Below are 19,925 nucleotides of genomic sequence, written 5' to 3'. Positions count from 1 at the left end.
CACATGCGCAACAGCTAAATTTTCAGTCTTACACAGAAGAGTTGTTTTGTTACATCAGTTCTTAAATGTATTTGATTTTTTTTCTCCTGAGAGAGAGACACACACACGTACGTCTATTCTGAAGTAGCTCATTCATTGTCCAGGTGATACATTCGTCCGTACAGACAGGCAGTGACCAGCCCACGAGACATGTTTGAGTGTTTCATGGTCACTCTGCCATCTAAAGCCATTTCCAGATGCTCTGGCTGCTCCAAGACCATTCTGCTAGCCAAAACTGATGGGTACACATATCTGGTCTCAAAGTTCCCCTCCAACAGGAAGTCCATTTTAGACTCGGCCTCTTCCACTTCCTGTCCACAGGAACTGACGTCCAACCCCGCACAGCGGACTATTGCACACACCTGCAACAGAGACATGATAAATGTGACAACAGTTTCATTAAGCAGTTTTAAATATCTAAAATTCTGCTGGTTTACACCTGCAGGGCGTAGCGTCCATTCACAGTGTGTGTTCCAGCGAATGCTCCCAATGCGTAGAGCTCTTTACCACTGCCTTGTGGTGACCGCTGGTACTGCAGGTGACAGCAAAAGGTGCCATTACACACATTCACTTCATCCTCTGTCTTCTTTAAGAGGACAAATGTAAAAGCGTCGTACATCATGGTTGAGATGAAGGTGGTGGTGGAGGGAGGGACTGAAGAAGCACTTTCAGGATGAAGAGAATCAAAACAGCTTTCCTGGTGACAGAATCCAGAGCCTGTAGCTGCAGATGATGTTGACTCAGCCCTAACAATCCCCTCCTCCGTGGCCACACTTTGCCCCATCCACAGTGGGTCTAAGACTGGCACCCTGGCCACCAGCAGCCTGCCCTCCTCTGGATCTCCTCTCTGGGCGTGGTGGTATGTGGCAGAAAAGGGGGTGTATATGCCACTTCCTGTCATGATCAGTCGGTCTTTACGAATGTTGGCTGCTAGCAGGGTGACATTGGCACCCAAGCTGAATGCCCACTGGAACTGGATTGTGTCCAGTAGGGGGAGCTGGTTCATCCAGGCTGTGGGAAAGATGAGCTGTCGCACACCCTAAATGTAGTCCAGAGAGAGGCAGATGTTTGGAAAATAGAAGACCAAACAAGAATGTAGAGTTGGGTACAGAATTTAAATGGCTGTATTTCTACCTTCTCCACCAGGGTGACTGTGGGAACCTGGAACAGGATGTCAAAGCAGGTGATGAGGCCAAACCTCCCAGCAAAAGGTGTGTCAAACGTTATGATCTCAGGTTGCGGCGGAGTGTCAAAGGCCTCCTCAAAGTAGAGGTTGTGTTTATGGTAGCGTGCCACCAGCAGGCCATCTGACCTGTGTAAAGGAAAGTACTGTGAACACAGTTCACAGAGACAAGTAGGGAATTATGTTTTGGTGCACTTGGACTTCATCTCAACTACTTCTATTTTAAGGTCTACACTTCACCCAAAAACCACGTTGGTGTTGAACTGCCAGCGTCCGTCAGAGGGACAGGAGGAGGAGGGGTCGGTCTGCAGGGGGCAGGGCTGCAGATCAGCCATGTTGGCCACCAGGTAGAGGTTGTTACGCCGGGCAATACAGCTCAACCGCTGGAGGACCTGTGAAACACAACCATGTCAGTATGCCCGTTCAATAACAACATTGAATCTGTAAATATGATTGTCCACCTCAGTGTTGTTATGTCTGCCCGGCTCCGTGCAGGGGTTCCAGCTCTCCTGCTGGGGGTCAGGAATGGTTTCTAGATAACCAGAGATGGATGAACGGCTGAAGTTGAAACCCTGCAGGCCATCTTCTGGAAACACCAGGATCTGGGCACCCTGACCAATAGAACATGAAGGCAGAGAGACTTAATTACTGTAGTCGTTACCTCTGTGACATTAAATGTACTTCCTAATATGGGTGTAAGGAGAAAGCCAACTTCTCCTGATGACTGAGTTTACTTGGGAACAACACTGACTCCTTTGCAGTAATATCTGCCTGCCATCATGACAATCATGCCATCACAAGGAATTACCTTTTTTATTTAATTATCCTGACTGCTTTTTAGTTATCCACTGATCAAACAGAAACTGATTATTAAATTTACTGTTGTCTGATTATGATACAAGATCAGGTAACTGTTAAATATTTTGCAATGGCAGTGACCGACTTTATTTAAGGGGTCCAAGGACCAACACAATGACAAGTCTGAGATTAAAATGAACAATACTGGGATATTGTTTGACTGTTTCAACAATACATGACAAGAAAAGTCATGACTTACAGGACAAAGCACAATACAACTGTTAATTACGAAGTAAGCAATAAGCAACACTGATTCTTTGACTGAGAAACCAAACGCCTCCCCTGTCCTGACCATACCTGATCAGCGGCCCGTGCAGCCTGCTCCTCGTAGATATCCAGGTTTTTCTGCATATGCTGCAGGGCAACGGAACGGGACAGGGGGACACGAGGCTCCGGGTTCAGGATTACGTTGTGCTCGTACACAGCAGCAACATACGTGGGGTCCACGACGGGCTCTGTTTGAACAACGGCCGACCTTAAGAAAGAAATTATAAAAACGAAAACGAACAAAAACATTGTTTCTTCCCTGAGAGACATGAATGGTGTAACCGTGACAGACTAGTTAGACCAGAGAACCTGTGAGGTCCGAAGTCCTAACTGTTACTGGAGGCAGAGATAAACAGAGCTGACTTGAGTAACGTTAGAGGATAAGAAAACTCCCCTTGCGAAAAAGTGTTGTGTTGACGGTATAAATATGGATCCACATGGTCGTAGTTTGTACAGTAGCTCCGTTTTACATTTTCAAATACTTATCCACTGGACTGCCCTAGACAGATGACAGAAAACGGCCTTTTCACAGCAATAGCGGCAACCTGGCAACTAGACATAAACAACCCCTTTATTTTGAAAATATAAAACAGGAAACGTAGGGTACTTAACCCGGAAGCACTAGAAATCTGAACTTTGTACAACCAGCACAAGCCCTGAGATTAAGAGCTTAGACTGTTTAAAAGGAGTAACTTTGTACTTCATGTGGACTAATTGTTTAAACATATAAAGACGCTGTTTAGAAACGGGCTCTTGCTTATTAGGGGTCCAAGCCCACTCGGGCTATTCTTCCGTACATTTTCGCCTAATTCCGATACTGCAGCCTAGACGGTAACTGCTAGGGACGCGAAAGTCACAGGGTAGGTTCAGGCCCGTGAGACGACGCCATGCGAAAAAAATCACTCACTTCTACCTCTAGGGGGTGCTATAAGCAAGGTCAACGCGTTTGGGCTTGGAACTCCCGCCTAAACTTTTTTTTTTTCTGCTAAATCGCGAAAACTTAAAAACCTATTTTAATTTACTCCTCCGAAGCCACAAGTCCGATCGACACTCCTGATGACTGACTTTACTTGGGAACACTGACTCCTTTGCGGTTATACCTGCCTGCCTTCATAACTATCCTGCCAAAGTGTAAAAAAAATTACCTTTTTATTTAATATTATCCTGACTGTGCTTTTTAGTTACTCACTGCACCTGACCGAATTAGCTACCTTATATTAAGTATATGATGTTGAACGATAGAACTGTTATTTATGAAGTGAGCAATAAGCGACAGACTTTGATTTATAAACCAAACATTTAAAACTCTGACATGACTATATACCTGATGAGTGGCCTGGGCAGCCTGCTCCTCATAGATATCTAGGTTTTTCTGCATCTGTTCCAGAGCTTCAAGGTGGAACTGGGGGACATGAGGGTCTGGGATCAGGTTGTGCTCAAACACAGCAGCAACATCTGAGGAGTCCACACTGTGCACTGTTTGAACAACGACAATCATTACAGAAAAACTGACAAACAAAAAAATAGTTTCTTCGTGGAGAAACATGAGTAGTGAAACCCAGATGGACCAGTTACATGATAGCACCTGAGGTCAGACGTCCTGACAGAGATAAACAGAGCTGACTCTTTTCTGTTTTTTAGAGGTGTTAAGAAGCTCCCCTTGCAAAATAGTGGTGTTTCCTATTTCTGCTGTGACAATGTCTGTGAGAGAGCCCTCGCGCACTTGACGATTTGACAGTGGGAGAGGCCTAAGCTCGATGTCCACACTCACAGACACACAGACTTTGAGAAGCGTTCCAGCTAAGTCTGAGTCTGTCAGCATGAGCGCATCAAGATTGGGCCGAGAATACTATGTTGGAAAACACAAAGACACAGTAAAGTAAAAACTAACACAAGGGGAAGGGTAACACTAAATAAAACAGGAAATAAAAACACACAAACCCAAAACCATGACAGTATTCAGGCTGCCCAAAAAAGTACCTTAAGACGCCACTTGATCCAGAATGCTGCGGCATGTGTACTGACAAAGAAAAAGACATATTTCTCCTGTGTTAGCTCTCTAATATAAATAAATAATAGATTTAAATCATTCTGCTCACATACAAATCCCTTAATGTTCAGGCACCAGCATATCTTAAAGAGCTCGTAGTACCTCGTTACCCGACTAGAACACTGCACTCCTAGAATGCAGGGTTCTCCAAAAGTATAATATAATTTTCACTGATATTTGTATCATTAGCATTATTGCTATTATTTTATATCTCTGTGTTGGGCTACTGTGTGTTCTCCTTCCAGCCTACTTAACGTTACTGGAGTTCCACAACTACTGAAGCCATTGTCTATGAAGATTCTCAGTCATCCAGGTCATAGTTATCCAACGAAGGTTAAAATCAAGGGCAACTGGACTTGGTTGAAGATACTGGAAGCTTCCTGGCTGTCCTTTCATACTCCCGTACCAATCTGAGGGTGTTCATCCCAAAATGATTAGCAAGATGTCTATGAAGATTCTCAGTCATCCAGGTCATCCAGGGGGCACTTACAGCCTGTGGATACCCTAAATGGACCTTTGTGAAGACAGCCACAAGATCCAAGAAGAACAAAACTACAGGGGAGGAGGAAAAGAAGGTCAAACGCAACAACATTGTGATTCCATACATGTCTGGAGTATCAGAGAAACTCAGGAGGATTTTCAACAAACATAACATCCCTGTGTTTTTTAAACCCAAGAACACACTAAGACAGATGCTGGTACACCCCAAAGACCGCACACCCAAACACAAGAAAAGCAATCTAGTGTATGTGGTCCAATGCAGTGAGGAATGCACAGACCTGTATATTGGGGAGACTAAACAACCACTACACAAACGCATGGCTCAACACAGAAGGGCCAACTCCTCAGGTCAAGACTCTGCTGTCTACTTACATCTGAAGGACAGAGGACACTCGTTTGAGGACCACCAGGTGCACATTTTAGACAGAGAAGATGGATGGTTTGAAAGAGGTGTCAAGGAAGCCATCTACACCAGGGTTGAGAAGCCGTCATTGAACAGGGGAGGGGGTCTACGCCACCACTTATCCCCCACTTACAATGCTGTCCTTTCATCACTTCCCAGGAAACTCAACAAACGTAACCCATTGGCCTCAGGTGAAGATACCAACGATGGTCGTTCAGTCTTGGCCACAGGTAGTCTTAACGACTGTAACAACTGTCGTCACAGCAACAAGGAACACTAACGAACCAGCGGTATCGATGACCCGGGCCAACGACCCCACTGAGGTTAAATAGCTGAGTTTCCCTGCCAGTCAGTCAGAACTGAAGAAGTCCTTTGGATGAGGGACGAAACGTCTTCCAGTATCTTCAACCAAGTCCAGTTGCCCTTGATTTTAACCTTCGTTGGATACTGAAGCCATTCAAACTTTGTCCTGTCCCAATGGACTTGTGTGTAGGTGAGGTAAAGTGGTAAAGCAGGAAAACCACTGTGAGGCAAAACAGGTGTGGACATCTAATACTTCCAAACATACAGCACATATTTTTGCCCCATCTGTGTTTGTATAATTTTACAAGGCTACAATATATCATTATAATGATATTTGTAGGGGGAGAACCCTCAGATGGGGTTGTTCCTCACCCCACTGACCCCCACGTTTAAAATGGCTCAAACACGGACTACAAAGTATCGTACAGATGTCCTTGCAACAATATCACACTAAGCACTGCATTCAAGTGAGAAGTTGTTTGGGGGTATGTGTGTGTGAGCGAGAGACAAAAATTCATATGTATTGCCTTTTGAGGAACAAGCTACTTTCGGGCAGAGGAAGAAGCTTGGTACAGTGTTTGTAAAGATTAATAAATGAATGAATAAAGATATTTGTTTTTGTTTTATTGAACTGTGTAAATGACACATGTGCAACAGCTCAATTTTCATTATCAGTCTTGGTCAGAACAGTCGATTTGTTACATTAATTAAAAATAAAATGATGTTTGATGTTTTTCTACTGACACACACGTCTATTTCAAAGCAGTTCATTTATTGTCCAGGTGATACATTCGTCCATACAGACAGGCAGTGACCAGCCCACCAGCCATGTTTGAGTGGTTCATGGTCACTCTGCCATCTAAAGCTTTTTCCAGATGTCTAGGCTGCTCCAAGACATATTTGCTTGCTAAAACTGATGGGTACACGTATCTGGTCCCAAAGTTCCCCTCCAACAGGAAGTCCATTTTAGACTCAGCCTCTTCCACTTCCTGTCCACAGGAACTGACGTCCAACCCCGCACAGCGGACTATTGCACACACCTGCAACAGAGACATGATAAATGTGACAACAGTTTCATTAAGCTTCCACTTCCTGTCCACAGGAACTGAGGTTCAACCCTGGACAACGAACTAGTGCACACACCTGCAACAGAGGTATGATAAAAGTAACAACAGTCTTATTTACGCCATTTTGAATATACAAAATGATTCTCATTCATACCTGCAGAGCGTAACTTCCATTCACCAAGTGTGTTCCAGCAAATACTCCTAATGCATAGAGCTCTTTACGACTGCCTTGTGGTAACTGCTTGTACTGCAGGTGACAGCAAAAAGTGCCGTGACACACGTTCACTTCACCCTCTGTCTTCTTTAAGAGGACAAATGTAAAAGGGTCACCCATCATATCTGTGATAAAAGTGGCAGAGGAGGGAGGGACTGAAGAAGCAGTTTCAGCATGAGGAGAATCAAAACAGCTTTCTTGCTCAGAGTCTGTAGCTGTAGATGGTGTCGACTCAGTCCTAACTACCCCCTCCCCTGCAGCCACGCTCTGCCCCACCCACAGTGGGTCTAAGACTGGCACCCTGGCCACCAGCAGCCTGCCCTCCTCTGGGTCTCCTCTCTGGGCGTGGTGGTAGGTGGCAGAAAAAGGGGTGTAGATACCACTTCCTGTCATGTTGTGTTGGTCGTTACGGAGGTTGGCTGCTAACAGGGTGACATTGGCACCGAAGCTGAACGCCCGCTGGAATTGTACCGAGTCCAGTAGGGGGAGCTTGTTCATCCAGGCAGTGGATAAGATGAGCTGTCGCACACCCTAAATGTAGTCCAGAGAGAGAAGGATGTTAGGAAGAGAGAAGACCAAATGCAGGAATGTAGAGTTAGGTACAGAATTTAATTGGCTGTCTACCCTCTCCACCAGGGTTATTGTGGGCTCATGAAACAGGATGTCAAAGCAGATCATGAGGCCAAACCTCCCAGCAAAAGGAGTCTCAAACGTTATGATCTCAGGTTGCGACGGAGTGTCAAAAGAATCCTCAAAGTAGAGGTTGTGTTTATGGTAGCGTGCCACCAGGAGGCCATCTGACCTGTATGAAAGAAAGTACTATGAAAGGTTCACATGGACAAAGGTATGAGAGGCCGTTTAGGGTAAACATTTAAAGACAGGCAGTCACACACACTGACGATGTGCATGCACACACTGAAAAAACTGAAATACATGCACACATGCACAAGGAGAAAGGGGACGTGCACATTGAAATAGGATACATGCACACTGACAATAAGCTCACTAAACTGAAAACGTGCACATACACACTGAGAAGTTCCACCACCTTCAAAAGCTGTGGGATACAGGCAACATGTTTGTTTGTAGTTGAGCATGTGCATGTAAAAGTATTTCAGTGCACCCAGAAGTTGTTTCACTGTAACAGGAAGTCGTTCAGAGCTGCAACCTGAACCTGCATAGCTCCACGGGGTTGCCCTGTCAAACATGAAGACGCAGTTATTTCTATTAATTGTAGTTGGCCTTTTAGTTGTGACCTGCATTTGTCACTGCTAATATTAACATCATCATCATATTAGCATCACAATATCCACACAGAAAATAAAACAGCAAAAGTAGCATTGGTACAGAAAATGAAAAAATGGTTCTGATAATTACAAGAGAACTTAATAATAGAACTAGTAATAATTGTGGCAGCAGATGTTGTTCAGGAACTGAAGGGCAGCAGGTGACTCGCAGCCAATAACACATGCAGAAATTGATGAGAGGAGAGGGAGAAGAAAGCACACGACTACAGAACAACAACTCTTGAAGAGGCGCTAATGGTCGCTCAAGGTACGATTTGACAGCAGATCAGATTAACCCTTGTTTGGATTTAGAGGAAGAGGAGTTTGCAATCATGGTGGAGGAGTTGCAGCAAGAGGATTCGGGCAACAATTATTGACCATGTCATCAATTATGGCTTGTCCTTTAGAGAGGTTAGATGATGGCGTTCTTTGCCACATACGACTGGTTCCACCCGACGAGAGAGGGGTGTTGAGGCCTGGCATGACTGTGCATGTGACAATTTGGAACAATGTTGCCTTCCACCTCTCCTGCCTTGTGAATTAACAGTTTGCTGCACAGCCCCGCATGATGATACAATTCGTCCCTGCATAGGTTCTATTTCAACTCTATTTTGTTTTTGGAATATTTCAAACAGTTACTTTTGGTTGCTTTTATGTTTACTGTATTCTGTTTTTATTTACAGCATTCAGCATTTGATGCAGTATAATAAAACATTTTGTTTGAGTATTTCTGATTTTGGGTGAAATTCTTTAATGGTTCTTTGAGGACGCAAGAATGCAGTGCAAAAGCTGTACCATAATGAATGTCTGAAATCTGCTAGTCTAGGTATGTACTTTAGGTCTTACGACAGTTATGTCAACGACAGTTCATGGGCACAGAAAGACCTGCACACGAGAATACAGTAAAATGAATGAAGAAAACTTTCTTTGAAAATGTCTCTTTTTAAATTTTTAGTTATTTTTTTTATTTTACAGGGCATCTCAAAAAGTGTAAGCACAGAATAAAAGTGCAGGTGCATTGCCAAGCAGGGTTTGTTAACTCTCGTAAAATCATCTTTGGAGAAAATAATATAAATATAACTATAAATATAATATCATGCTGTGATATTTTTGCTTTACGTTTTTGGCACATACTATAACTATGTAGAGTATGAATAAATTGATAGTTGTATGTTGATAAATTTGCTAGATGAGTTTCAAATAATTTCAAGAAATATGGTGTTGCGCTGAACAAAGACTCAGGGCCTGTGATTCTTATGATACATAATTTCTGTGGAGGCGATGTGTTGCAAGTAGGGTAGCCTACTTAATTTTAGTGAATGTAAAAATACTGTATAGAAATGAATAACACATAATACCCTCATTAGAGTTTAGGAGGTGGTGTAACGTTTTTTGTAGTGCATTTTTAGTATTTTGTCATTTGTTATGACATGTATTTTGTCAGCAAGTCAGATAATGAGATTCTCTGTGTACAAGAAGGAAACAAAGTGATATTTCATATTGCCTAAACAGCCTTTCATACTAGGAATTTATGTTTTGATGCACTTGCTGGACTTCAGCTTTACTACTTCTGTTTCATGATGTACACTTCACCTGAAAACCACGTTGGTGTTGAACTGCCAGCGTCCATCAGATGGACAGGAGGAGGAGGAAGAGTCGGTCTTGAGGGGGCAGGGCTGCAGGTCAGCAACATTGGCCACCAGGTAGAGGTTGTTATGACGTGCCATACAGCTCAAGCGCCGGAGAATCTGTGAAACACAACGATGTCAGTATGCCCGTTCAATAACAACATTGAATCTAAAAGTATGATTGTGCACCTCAGTGTTGTTGTGTTTGTCCGGCTCCGTGCAGGGGTTCCAGCTCTCCTGCTGGGGGTCAGGAATGGTTTCTAGGTAGCCAGAGATGGATGAACGGTTGAAGTTGTAACCTTGAAGACCGTCTTCTGGAAACACCAGGATCTGGGCACCCTGACCAAGAGGAGATGAAGACAGAGTATAGAGACTAAAATTCTGACATTAAATGTACTTTCGTATGTGAGAATCCAGAGAAATACAACCACTTCTGATGACTGAGTTTACTTGACTTCTTTGCAGTAATATCTGCCTGCCATCACGACAATCCTGCCATCACAAGTTTAAGGAATGACCTTTTTATTTAATTATCCTGACTGCTTTTTAGTTATTAAACTGCACCTGTCAGAATGAGCTACCTTATTTAAAGTTTTTAAGTTTTGAATTTGAAAGGATTGAAACACTATATAAACAGAACGGTTATTTATGAAGTGAGCAATCTGCAGCATGGTTTCTTTGATTAAAAAAAACTAAATAACTTAGGCATACTGACTCCTTTGCAGAAACGCTTCCTGCATTCATAAATATCCTGCCATCACAAGATTTTATTCAATATTATCCTGCTTTTTAGTTATTCACTTCACTTGACAGAATGAGCTACCTTATTTTAAGTTTATAAGTTTGAAGGATATGGACACTAGATCAACAGAACTGCTATTTATGAAGTGATCAATGAGCAACACGGTTTCTTTGATTAAACAAACATACATTTAAAACTCTCCCCTGTTCTGACCATACCTGCTGGGCAGCTCGGGCAGCCTGCTCCTCATAGATATCCAGGTTTTTCTGCATGTGCTGCAGGGCAGCAAGTCGGGAACGGGTGACATTAGGCTCCGGGTTCAGGATTAAGTTGTGCTCGTAGACAGCAGCAACATACGAGGAGTCCACAATGGGCTTTGTTTGAACAACGGCCAACATTATAGAAAAACTGAAGACAACAAACAAAAACATTGTTTCTTTGTGGAGAGACATGAATAGTGAAACCCAGATGGATTAGTTATATGATAGCACCTGCTAGGTCAGAAGTCCTACGTGAGGTAAAGGTAAACAGAGCTTTCTATCTTTTAGAGGTGATAAGAAGCTCCTGTTGCGAAATAGTGGTGTTTTTTTGTGGTGAACTGTGGATCAACAGGGTCGTAGTACAGCAACTCCATGTTTTAATTTGTCTTGTTCAAAAACTTGTACTGGACTGTTACAATACAACCTTGATTCTCAAAAATATATTCTCTCTACAATAGTCCATACTCCATTATGTACTGGGAATGATCCCCCTGCTGTCAGGGTACATGGATTCTTCTTTAAGACAAAATGGGTTGCTCAGCCACACCCTATGGTATACTTATAAAACACCTTTGCAGCGTTAAATCATAGACAGTTTGGTTGGAACACGTCCTAGAGGCTTAAAAGCTGGAGTCTCTCTTTACTCAGAAAATCAATGTTACAATGAAACGCTGTAGTTTTCATTTTAACATTGGAGGGGGACACAAATTAGACTGGAGGTATGGGGGTTAATATTTTTAGTGTCATTTCCTGCATTCTTGTACATTTTTCTGTACCAATTCCTGCGTTTTATGCATCTATTTAGGGTGGCAGGTGACAATTCAAAATATGAAAATACAATGGAATATAATGCAGTAAGTCTATCAGGCAGTCTGTATTGCTTTCAAATCTATATTCTACTCTAGATCTACCATTCCCATTTATTGTCATCCAGCAGAGTCAACACACATGTAGGCATGATTTAGGCCCCATCCACAACAGAGTTTAAAAATGAATACAATCTCCATCTACACCAGCGTTTCAGAGTTGACCTCTGTCTACATTAAAACAACTGAAAAAGCACATCTGGTGGACGTTCACGTACACTGGGCATGTGCGTGCCGGTGTAAACATGAAGCAGATGGTCTATTCCGTAGTTACAGAAGATTTGGCGAAAGAATAAAGTGAAGCAGAGGAGGAATCAGACCAGATTTTTTTTTTTGCATGGACCAAGAACAAGCTGGGACTGTTACTGAATGTAACACGGGCGGCAGAAAACAGACTGGGAGTCGTCGCAAAGTAAATGGCGACCTGCACACTAACTTACAAGTGTAGGCTGTAAATGTTCTTTGCACAAGATATTTTAATAAAAATACTAAATCCAAATTCTTGTCAGTAGCATTGTGTTTCTGCTTTGCATGACTTATGAGACCCAGTCAGAGAGCCAAACTTGAGCATCTACGTCATCGTTTCTGAAGCACTCCGTTTTTGCCTGTCCCCACTAAAAGGCTACCCCGGAGTTTTAAAATGAAAAGGGGCTCCGCAGCGTTATCAGACTTCTCTGTTTTAGGTCTTCGTTTTCGCCATTTGCGCAATCGTGTGGATGGGGTTTTAGTCTTCCCTGCTCTTTTGTGTCTTGTCAGGTTTAGTGAAGAGGCAGAGTAAAAGCAGGACACCATGCATATACATTTTGGTGTTTATTAATGATTAAACAGAAAGGAGAACTGGCTTACGCAGGAATTAGGCAGCCATAGTCAAAACACTGGAGGAAAATCCATGCAGAAGGCAAACAAATCCAGTGTTAAAAAAAATCCAGAAAGTCAGGCAACAGGTAATTGCAGAGGAACACTGGGACACTTGACAAACTCATGAAGATTAATGGAAAGACACTTACTCATATACAACGAGGGAGGTGATAACCAGACACAGGTGACGCTAATCAGGGAGGAGCAAATAATCAAACAAGCAGAAGAACCCAGACATGAAGTTGACTAAACAGAAATGAGAGGGAAAGAAAATAACTCAGTAAAACAGGAAACACAGAAAAACATAGACGCACAGTGGGGGCCTTTCTCACTTCCCAAATTTGTGCCTCCTGGAGCCTGAGACCCGGAAATTGATCTCAGCGCACCATCTTGAAGGAATTCCTAAAATGAACATTGAGGAGCGAGGATCGAGGAGGCGAGGAGGCACAAATTTGGGAAATGAGAAAGGCCCTGGGAAGACACAAAGACAGGAAATTTTGTAAATACAAACACAGAAGGAAGCATTTAACCTTGCCTGAATAAAATATAATAAATCAAATATAATATTGAGAAAAACTTAATATTATGAGAATAAAGTCATAATTGTTTAACAATTAACAAAATTGTTTAATACCTGCCCTGTACTCTGCTGTGCATTAGCCTATGTTATTGCTCTGCTGATATGATAGTATCCCCTTCAGACCATCTGACACACAAAAACATGTTTGGGGCTGTGCTGCATGAGACAAATGTGCTGCTCTTCATTGGAGGTGAAAAACCGGGCCAACTTAGAACACTTCCGATCGGGCATAAATTTTACCACAAAACCACACAAATGTTAACTTCAGCCCCTTCGATTTCAATATCCATGTGAATAAGAAGATTGAAGCTAAAGCCATTGCATTCCTCAATACTTTTGGACAGCCTTGAGTTAAAACAGCTTGTAACGGAGTCCAACCATAACCTTGGCAACACTCTAGCCATCTCCAGAGTGAAAGACATCATTTATGGGTAAATTATATTAATGTGTCTGATCATCATTGTGTATTTCTATTCTAATACCTTAACAATTCACTCGAAACCGCAATTTAAATCACCTCACCAGGACATTAGGACAGAGCACTAGCAGATTCCATTGATTTAAATATTTTCAATGATTCTATTAACTGAACTGTTGAGGCCTTCAATAGTGAACTAGGTGACATGCTTAGCAAAGTAGGTCCTTTAAGGTCTAAAAAAAAGGTCCTATAGCAAATTGTCACCTTGGATAACTAAAATGTCCGTGACCTAAGAGGGTCATGTAGGAAAGCTTAGAGAATGTGGAGGAAAACTAAGTTACAGGTTCATTGTGACAATCTAGATAAAATAACTACATATAAAACAGTTGTTCAAAGTAAGAGAAGGATTTACTTCTCAAAGCAAATTGCTAAAAACAGTGAAACCCTAGGTTCCTGTCCTCAACCACTGATACGCTTCTGTGTCAAACACCTTATTCAGGCATCTGCTCTGAAATGTGAAGAATTTGCAAGCTTCATTATAAATAAAGTCACCTCTAAAAGGGCAACCATTGCAAACACAAGTATTTATTTTGATAATGAATCTATTCCCCAGGCCCCCAAAGTTTCAAACACTTCAAAATGCCTGATGAAGGTCTACCACGGAAACATTGCCATCAATGTAATTCTGTTCTGAAGAATGCTATATTCCTATTTATGAAATCAAAATACAACAGCGGGAAAAATAGACACATAAAGGTTAAATGCTAAATTTGTGCAACTGAAATAAACATGTCCATACTTTTCTTTTTAATGTCAAAATTACTATGGTGGATGCATTAATTAATAATGTACATTAAGATGTGTGCTATACAAGGAGAGATTCAGAATCACAATTTATGTCTTAAGGACACTGTTTAAAGGTGACTTAACCTCACTGTAAAAACATTTATTGTGTGTGTACAGTAATGTGAAAAAATGCTGTAAAGCAAGAATACTTTTAAATATAGGCTCGTTAATAGATTAGAATAGATTATATTTATCAATTAACAAACTACAAAGTTAATGGACCGAAGAAAAATCTAAATCAAATCAACAGTTGGTGCGATCACCCTTTAATACAGCATAAATTCTTTTAGGTTCACTTGAGTTGGCCCAAACATGTTGGATAACTACTTGCAGTTCTTCTGTGGAAGGACAGGCAGCGTCAGTTTGACACATTCTGCCTGTCGGCCATGTTTATGTTTAGTCCTCTGTGAGCTTTCGTTATATTTGATCAGTTCAGTATCTGTTATTTAGTCTGTTGTGCTTTGGGGTTCAGTCCTGTCTGCTGTCCTGTGTCCAGTAACCTAGTTTGTATCTGTGTATAGTGTTTTCCTGTTTCCCAGTTAGTTCCGTCTCTGTTCCCTACTTCATTCTGTAAGTCAGTTGTTTCTTGTTTTGAGGTTTGGTTTCTGCTCTTGTGTTCTCTGTGTAGCCTTGTTTATTATGTTATTCATCCGCATCTTTAAGGTTACTTAGTATCTGTCTTGTCTCTCAGGTTTAGCTCTGCATCTCAGCCCTGTGTCCTAGTTCTGTGTCTCAGTTCATGTCTTAGTGTTTACTTCTGGTCTGTGTACTTATGTGTTTTGGATTAACTGTCTCTCTGCCAGTTTTCCTGCTGTCTCTCTGCCTGCCTCGTTAACCTGATCCCGGTCACCTGTGTTGCTCCCTCCCAGCTCGTTAACCCAAGTGTGTATATATACTTGTTTGTTTCCTCAGTCTGTGTCTGGTTATGTTGTGTGAATTCACTCTGTTGTGTCATGTGTGAAGCATCCTGTCTGTTTCTCTGCTGTCTTGGATTATGGATTAATCTACTACCTATAAACCTTGTATATTGCTGTTGTTTGGATTAAAATCCCTGAATTGCATCTCTGCTCTGGTGTCTTGTGTTTGGGCTCACACACCTCCTCTGCGCTCACCCACGAATCCTGAGTTCTTCTCTCTGTTCATGCAATTCAAGACAGACTCGATAATGTTGAGATCATGGCTCTGTCGGGTCACTTCCAGGACTCCTTGTTCTTCTTTAAACTGAAGATAGTTTTTAATAATCTTCTGATTGCAAAGAAAGTAAGCATGATGTGTCTTTCATCTGCTACAGTAAGTTTCTTTGGCCAACCACTTCATCTACGGTCATTGCCTGTTTCTTTATGGTTCTTCAAAAGAGCTTGGACAGCACATCTGGAAACCCAGAAATGTCTGCCTGTGAGAGACCTAGCTGATGCACTATAACTACTTTGAGTCTTGTTGCGGTGCTCAGTCTTGCCGTGATGTATGACTTTTAACAGTAAACTTAGTAAACTGACTTAGTCAAAAGTGTCAATAGTGATTGTATATATTTCCAGTTGTTAGTCATAGAAACAAATGCAGGTTCACAAAGGATTTCCTAAATAATTCTTTATACTTTGTGGGACTGTAATGAACCAACAAACTTTTCAGCATAAACCCTACTGCTGACCACTGGGAAGATATCCTAACTAATTTTCCTGTCTTAAAAATAGTGTTTATCTTGGAAAACACTAGGAACATTAAAAACATACATTTCCCCAAACTGAGTGTTGTAGCATAATCAACAGGAAACCATTTATTTGTGATGTTATTTTAGAAAACATACACTGTAAAAGACACATATGCAACAACCTATTCTGAAGTAGCTCATTCATTATCCAGGTGATACATTCGTCCGTACAGACAGGCAGTGACCAGCCCACCAGACATGTTAGAGTGTTTCATGGTCACTCTGCCATCTAAAGCCATTTCCAGATGCTCTGGCTGCTCCAGCACAAACTTGCTAGCCAAAACTGATGGGTACACATATCTGGTCTCAAAGTTCCCCTCCAACAGGAAGTCCATTTTAGACTCGGCCTCTTCCACTTCCTGTCCACAGGAACTGACGTCCAACCCCGCACAGCGGACTATTGCACACACCTGCAACAGAGACATGATAAATGTGACAACAGTTTCATTAAGCTGTTCTGAACATGCAAAATGATTCTTGTTGATACCTGCAGGGCATAGCGTCCGTCCACAATGTGTGTTCCAGCAAATGCTCCCAATGCGTAGAGCTCTTTACCACTGCCTTGTAGTGACCGCTGGTACTGCAGGTGACAGCAAAAGGTGCCATTGCATACATTGACTTCATCTGCTGTCTTGTTTAGGAGGACAAATGTAAAAGGGTCGTACATCATGGATGAGATGAAGGTGGCGGTAGAGGGAGGGACTGATGAAGCAGTTTCAGGACGAGGATATGCAAAACAGCTTTCATGCTGAGAGAATCCAGAACCTGTAGGTACAGATGATGTTGACTCAGTCCTAACAACCCCCTCCTCTGTGGCCACACTCTGTCCAACCCACAGTGGGTCTAAAACTGGCACCCTGGCTACCAGCAGCCTGCCCTCCTCTGGGTCTCCTCTCTGGGCATGGTAGTAGGTGGCAGAAAAAGGAGTGTAGATACCACTTCCTCTCATGTTGTGTTGGTCTTTACGAAGGTTGGCTGCTAGCAGGGTGACATTGGCCCCCAAGCTGAACGCCCGCTGGAATTGTACCGAGTCCAGTAGAGGGAGCAAGTTCATCCAGGCAGTGGGAAAGATCAGCTGTCGCACACCCTAAAAGTAGTCCAAAGAGAGGCAGATTTTAGGAAAAAAGGGAACCAAACACAGGAATGTTGAGTTGGGTACAGAATTTTAATGGCTGTTTATACCCTCTCCACCAGAGCAATTGTGGGCTCGTGGAACAGGATGTCAAAGCAGATCATGAGGCCAAACCTCCCAGCAAAAGGTGTATCAAACGTTATGATCTCGGGTTGCGGCGGAGTGTCAAAGGCCTCCTCAAAGAAGAGGTTTTGTTTGTGGTAGCGTGCCACCAGCAGGCCATCTGACCTGTATGAACACAGTTCATATAGACAAATAGGAAATTGTGTTTTGGTGCACTTGCTGGACTTCAGCTTAACTAACAAAGTCCTACACTTCACCTGAAAACCACGTTGGTGTTGAACTGCCAGCGTCCATCAGAGGGACAGGAGGAGGAGGGGTCGGTCTGCAGGGGGCAGGGCTGCAGGTCAGCAACATTGGCCACCAGGTAGAGGTTGTTACGACGGGCCATACAGCTCAACTGCTGGAGAACCTGTGAAACACAACCAAATGCAAATGTGATTTATTTTCACACACTGGTGTTGCATGAATGAAGACTCTTGGCCTCCTAGTAGTGTCACCACATCAGAATGCCCATTCAATTACATCCAAACTATAAGTATGATTGTGCACCTCAGTATTGTTGTGTTTGTCCGGCTCCGTGCAGGGGTTCCAGCTCTCCTGCTGGGGGTCAGGAATGGTTTCCAGGTAGCCAAAGATGGATGAACGGGTGAAGTTGTAACCCTGAAGACCAACTTCTGGAAACACCAGGATCTGGGCACCCTGACCAAGAGAAGGTGAAAACCAGAGACAAACTTCATTACCCTGCTGTAGTCATGAACTCTGTGACATTAAATGTACAGGTGCATCTCAGAAAATCTGAATACCGTGAAAAGGTTTTTGTTTCTTCTGTAATTTGAGTCAAAAAGTGAAACTTTCATACATTCTAGATTCATTACATACAAAGTGAAATATTTCAGGCCATTTGTTTAATCTTGATGATTATGGCTTACAGCTCCAGGAAATCAAAAATCCATACCTCCCATTAGAATATTAGAATCAAAAATTAAATGTCCACGTGAGAAAAGCCATTAATCTCTTAGTCTGGTTCAGTACACACAACCACAATCATGGAGAGGATTTCTGACTTGACAGTTGTCCAAAAGACACTCACTGACACCCTCCACAAGCAGGGTAAGCACAGAAGGTCATTGTTGAAAGGGCTGGCTGTTCACAGAGTGCTGGATCAAAGCATATTCATAGAAAGTTGACAGGAAGGTTAAAGTGTGGTAGGAAAAGGTGCACAAGCAACAGTCATTTCCACAGCATTGAGAGGATTGCAAGCAAACACACAAGGAGTGGACTGAGGCCAGAGTCAGTGCATCAAGAGCCACCAGACACAGACGGGTCCAGGAAATAAGCTCCAAGTGTCGCATTGCTAGTGTCAAGCCACTCCTGAACCAGAGACAACGTCAGAAGTGTCTCACCTGGGCTACGGAGAAAAAGAACTGGACCGTTGCTCAGTGGTCCAAAGTCCTCTTTTCAGATGAAAGTAAATTCTGCATTTCATTTGGAAATCCAGGTCCCAGAGTCTTCTAGCTTTCAGAAGGTCTAGATTTCTGTATTATACATTCTTTATTCTACAATTTTACAATTTGAAATATCGATTTTTGATTTCTGTGAGCTGTAAGCCATAATCATCAAGATTAAAACAACAAAAGGCTTGAAATATTTCACTTTATATGTAATGAATCTAGAATGTATGAAAGTTTCACTTTTTGACTTAAATATATATTTTGAGATGCACTTGTACTTCCTTATGTGGCAGTACAGAGAAATACAACCACTCCTGTTAACTGAAATAACTTAGGCATACTGACTCCTTTGCAGAAACGCTTCCTGCATTCATAAATATCCTGCCATCACAAGTTTTTATTCAATATTATCCTGCTTTTTAGTTATTCACTTCACTTGACAGAATGAGCTACCTTATTTTAAGTTTATAAGTTTGAAGGATATGGACACTAGATCAACAGAACTGCTATTTATGAAGTGATCAATGAGCAACACGGTTTCTTTGATTAAACAAACATACATTTAAAACTCTCCCCTGTTCTGACCATACCTGCTGGGCAGCTCGGGCAGCCTGCTCCTCATAGATATCCAGGTTTTTCTGCATATGTTGCAGGGCAGCAGGTCGGGACAGGGGGACACGAGGCTCCGGGTTCAGGATTAAGTTATGCTCGTAGACAGCAGCAACATACGTGGAGTCCACGCTGGGCCCTGTTCGAACAACGGGCAACATTATAGAAAAACTGACAACAATGAACGAAAACATTGTTTCTTTGTGGAGAGACATGAATAGTTTAACCCAGACGGACCAGTTACATAACAGCACCTGTGAGGTCAGAAGTCCTACTTTTGTATGTTTAGAGGTGATAAGAAGCTCCCCTTGCGAAATATTGGTGTGTCAACAGAGTCCTAATGTAGCAGCTCCATGTCTTGATTTGTCTTATTAAAATAATTGTATTGGACTGCTCTTGACAGATCACATAAGATGCCTGGCTACATTATAACCTTAGTTCTCAAAGAGACTATCTCTTTGCCATATTACATATTACATATGTACGGGGATTAATCCCCCTGCTGTCAGGGTACTGGATATTTCTTTAAGACAAAACTGCTTGCTTGGACACGCCCTACGGTTTACTTATAAACCACCTACGCAGCATGAAAT

At 42.3% G+C, this 19,925-nt stretch overlaps 2 protein-coding genes across 3 annotated transcripts; both read right to left on the bottom strand.

Moving 5' to 3' along the window:
* Window positions 1-9: 9 nt before the first annotated feature.
* LOC119906832 (biotinidase-like) lies at window positions 10-2,904 on the bottom strand. 2 transcript variants are annotated; one of them, XM_038724236.1, is made up of 7 exons: window positions 2,378-2,904; window positions 1,684-1,833; window positions 1,463-1,614; window positions 1,174-1,351; window positions 657-1,078; window positions 479-571; window positions 262-401 (listed from the first exon to the last, which is right to left on the bottom strand). In XM_038724236.1, exons 1-6 carry the CDS (start codon window positions 2,615-2,617, stop codon window positions 499-501), a joined length of 1,215 nt encoding a protein of 404 aa, XP_038580164.1. In that variant the 5' UTR covers window positions 2,618-2,904; the 3' UTR covers window positions 262-401; window positions 479-498. The 2 variants fall into 2 exon arrangements, with proteins under 2 accessions (XP_038580163.1, XP_038580164.1); XM_038724235.1 differs by having other exon boundaries at window positions 10-401; window positions 479-1,078.
* A 3,326-nt stretch (window positions 2,905-6,230) lies between these two features.
* On the bottom strand, window positions 6,231-19,588 carry LOC119907789. Its single transcript, XM_038725471.1, has 12 exons — window positions 19,314-19,588; window positions 17,822-17,971; window positions 17,530-17,681; window positions 17,260-17,437; window positions 16,565-17,164; window positions 16,221-16,487; window positions 10,760-11,014; window positions 9,989-10,138; window positions 9,765-9,919; window positions 7,510-7,687; window positions 6,826-7,416; window positions 6,231-6,644 (listed from the first exon to the last, which is right to left on the bottom strand). Exons 1-12 carry the CDS (start codon window positions 19,545-19,547, stop codon window positions 6,372-6,374), a joined length of 3,183 nt encoding a protein of 1,060 aa, XP_038581399.1. The 5' UTR covers window positions 19,548-19,588; the 3' UTR covers window positions 6,231-6,371.
* Window positions 19,589-19,925: the final 337 nt, after the last annotated feature.

Source organism: Micropterus salmoides, unplaced genomic scaffold (assembly GCF_014851395.1).
Source record: "Micropterus salmoides isolate LMB-PRFRI ecotype aquatic unplaced genomic scaffold, ASM1485139v1 Ms_hic_scaffold_17, whole genome shotgun sequence".
Classification (NCBI taxonomy): domain Eukaryota; kingdom Metazoa; phylum Chordata; class Actinopteri; order Centrarchiformes; family Centrarchidae; genus Micropterus; species Micropterus salmoides.
This window is presented reverse-complemented; position numbering and strand designations above follow the sequence as displayed.